Raw genomic sequence first — 2,965 nt, 5'->3', positions numbered from 1 at the left:
CCGGAATAGCCGTGAGCTGAGTGACATAGTCGATGATAGGATCAACAAGCTCATGTAATTCTGGTATGTCATAGAGATTCCCTCCCTTAGTGATTGCTCGGAAAGCAGTCTTGACTATCCCAATGACGTTATTGGGTTCGCCAGCCAACGTCGACTGAGCTAGCTGAAGGCACTCAGTAACCACATCTACTATCTGTGGTGCCATGGTCGGCCCACCACTAGCCGAGAAGTGCGCGACACACTTCATAACCCACTTATAAAGTCTCAGCAGAACACTTCCACTGTCGAAAGTGACACAGGCGTTGGGCATACCATCGCAGTTCTCCCTCATACCATAAAACTTCACACATTGGATGTAGGGGTCGTCAGGATCATTACCACCCTGATAGGCCAACTCGCATGGTTGTGAGACAACATCACCACCCAGAAGGCCCCCAAAGGGCTCCTGGGAGGCCACAAACCGGTCCAGCCTCGTCTGTCCAACAGGCCCTTCAGGTCTGGCAACCACCGAGCCATCCCGATTGTCAATGGCTCTGTCAACCACTTGATATTTAGGGTTGAACCACTGCCGAGGCACTCCTCTCTTCACAGCCGCCTCCGGCTCCTTATCATTAGAGGCGAATATGTCTTCGATGCGATGCACTGACAAGGCCACGAGTATCTCAGTAAAAGCAGGGCTTGTATGAGCCTGCGACATAAATTGTTGAGTGAGTACCAATGCAATGTTGTTCACAGAAACCACCCTAAGGAGCCAGCTGAATCGGAAGGCAAACAGGTCGGTGAAGGATGCCTCACTAAGGTGTTGGAAAACACCACCAAATGCATCCAGAAGTGACTGCTCCTCCGCATTGCTGCTTTGGACCATCATACCAAACATTCCCTCCGCTGTAAAGACCTTCTCATCGCCCATCTTCAGTAGACTATCAGCACCTGGCTTCCTCCTATGCAAACTCATCGATGTTGCCAAGTGCTGTACTGAAGTCGCGACCGCCACCAAATGGCACATTTTCATACCACCAACCAGGTATCTATCCAACAGGTCGAGACACTCTCTCGACCTCGCTATACTAGGGGAACACTTATTAGCTAGCGACCACTGAATCGGTTTAGACAGACTGATAAGAGCTCTAGCCAACTCACGCAGCTGGCCAACACCTGTGACTATCGTAGTCAAAGGAATTACAGGCAGCGGTCCAGTAGTACTACACCCAACATTCATGGTAACCGCAATCTCTTCTTTCGGAAGAGCACAGGCCGACCAATCACATTGCGGAGTCATCAGCCGTGTCACCTTAGAGATAGCCCATACACTGTTCACGGTATGCCGCGCTCTTTCCGCCCAGCGCTCAAGTATCGGGGGAATCTCAGACCTCCTCGCAACATTCTCCTCATCCACAAGGTAAATGCCTTCCCCAGCCAGGACCATGGCATCGATCAGCTGAGCGATTTCACCAGTGAGTCTCTCAAAGCTGACTGTAACCGTAATAGACAGTTGCATCAATATATCAGTGAAGGGCTTGCCGCGTCGATCAGGCGCTGGGGCAGCGGCTGCTGTAGGGGTTCCTTGCTGTGATCCGTTACTCGACTGCTCAGACTGCTTAGAGTCTTCACTGGGCTTGTTAATGAGCTGATCGGCCAGACTAAGCAATAGACTTATCGAGGCAGTCCGGCTAGCGAAGGACCGAGTATCATCCAATAGATAACCACAGAAGAGGTTAACCGCCTTGGCCGTCTGCTGTATAGACAACCTAGACCGCAGAACTAGTAATACATCCGACTGAACTGATAGTATCATAGCTCTGAGGTAATCCCTAGCGGACATGTCACATACGTCCTGAGATACCCCCGTGGTTATCCCCATCAACCCTTTTTCATCGAGTATATCATCCAGATTATCGCTCAGCTCACCCACACAGTTCTGTCCGTGTAGGAGGAGGAACCTCTTGAACAGACCCAGTAGATCCCATTTATAGCTCACGGCGTCGTCCATACCACCACGAGGGCCCTTGTGTTGAGAGAAAAGGAACATGAAGCTTCCAACCAACCTGCCTGGGCAACCAGGAAAGTCACAGTGCATCCAGTTCCAAGAAGGCTTTCGATCACTCCCCTTAATCGCAGCAGCAGCAGCTGATTCATTATTGGCGATTATGAATGTCACTGCCCTGTAGTGTGCAAGGGCGAGAAACTCGACAGCTTTCGCCATACACGCCTGCGTCGCTCCGCTCAAAATTCTCGCCAAATCGACTTTGCCAAAAACGAGAATGTTCGACAAATTCACAGCACACTTCTTCACAGCATGCCATACACTAGCAGACTCATCGCTGAGTCCCTCCACCAGGTCAATGATAGTCTCAGTCAACGGAACACACTGCGAGATTAGGTCCAAGGCGTCTAAGACCACCGTTGCTGAGATCTTCTCAGTGTGCGCCAGTGCTGGTATTGTGGACAACACTGTAGTAAGGTGACCAGCAAGCATACTCAGCTGCTCCATAGAGATACCAATAGGGAGTCCACTTGATGACGATGCTTGTCGGTCACGCATAGCCTTCAGTACCGCGACCTGCCCCTGCGCAGCCATTGCTCCAATACCCCTATACGACTGTAGGTCTCCATCGGGCGGCGAACCAGCAGTAGAGCCACTATATGCGGACCTGGTGATCTCCCCAGCAGAAAGAGCAATACTATCTGAAAAAGTCTTGAGCAGGCCCGTGAGGACATCCATCTGCTCGGTCCCTTTAACATGATACAATACAGACATACTAGCCTCAAGTGTCCGTCTCCTCGCTACCAGTGGTGACACCAATTTGCCTTGATTAGATCTATCCACGAATTCCCTCAAGAGTGGTACTGTATGGTTCCAAAAAGCCGATTTTTCACTCCACTAAGAGTCTCCGCCTCATACATCTGCGTAATTGCAATCAAACGCTCCCCTATAGTTTTCTCCAGTTCTTCCACTTTACTTTTT

The 2,965-nt window shown here is 50.5% G+C and overlaps 1 protein-coding gene across 1 annotated transcript; it reads right to left on the bottom strand.

Annotated features, from left to right (window-relative positions):
- Window positions 1-25: 25 nt before the first annotated feature.
- Pmar_PMAR010361 (hypothetical protein) lies at window positions 26-2,758 on the bottom strand (the record flags this gene model as incomplete). The annotated part of the gene is made up of 1 exon (XM_002765923.1): window positions 26-2,758. A coding segment is annotated over one exon (2,733 nt), but the record flags the coding sequence as incomplete, so codon positions are not given.
- Window positions 2,759-2,965: the final 207 nt, after the last annotated feature.

Source organism: Perkinsus marinus (assembly GCF_000006405.1).
Source record: "Perkinsus marinus ATCC 50983 genomic scaffold scf_1104296974258, whole genome shotgun sequence".
Lineage (NCBI taxonomy): Eukaryota > Perkinsozoa > Perkinsida > Perkinsidae > Perkinsus > Perkinsus marinus.
Note: the sequence above shows the minus strand (reverse complement) of the source record. Positions and strands in the feature narration are given on the sequence as shown.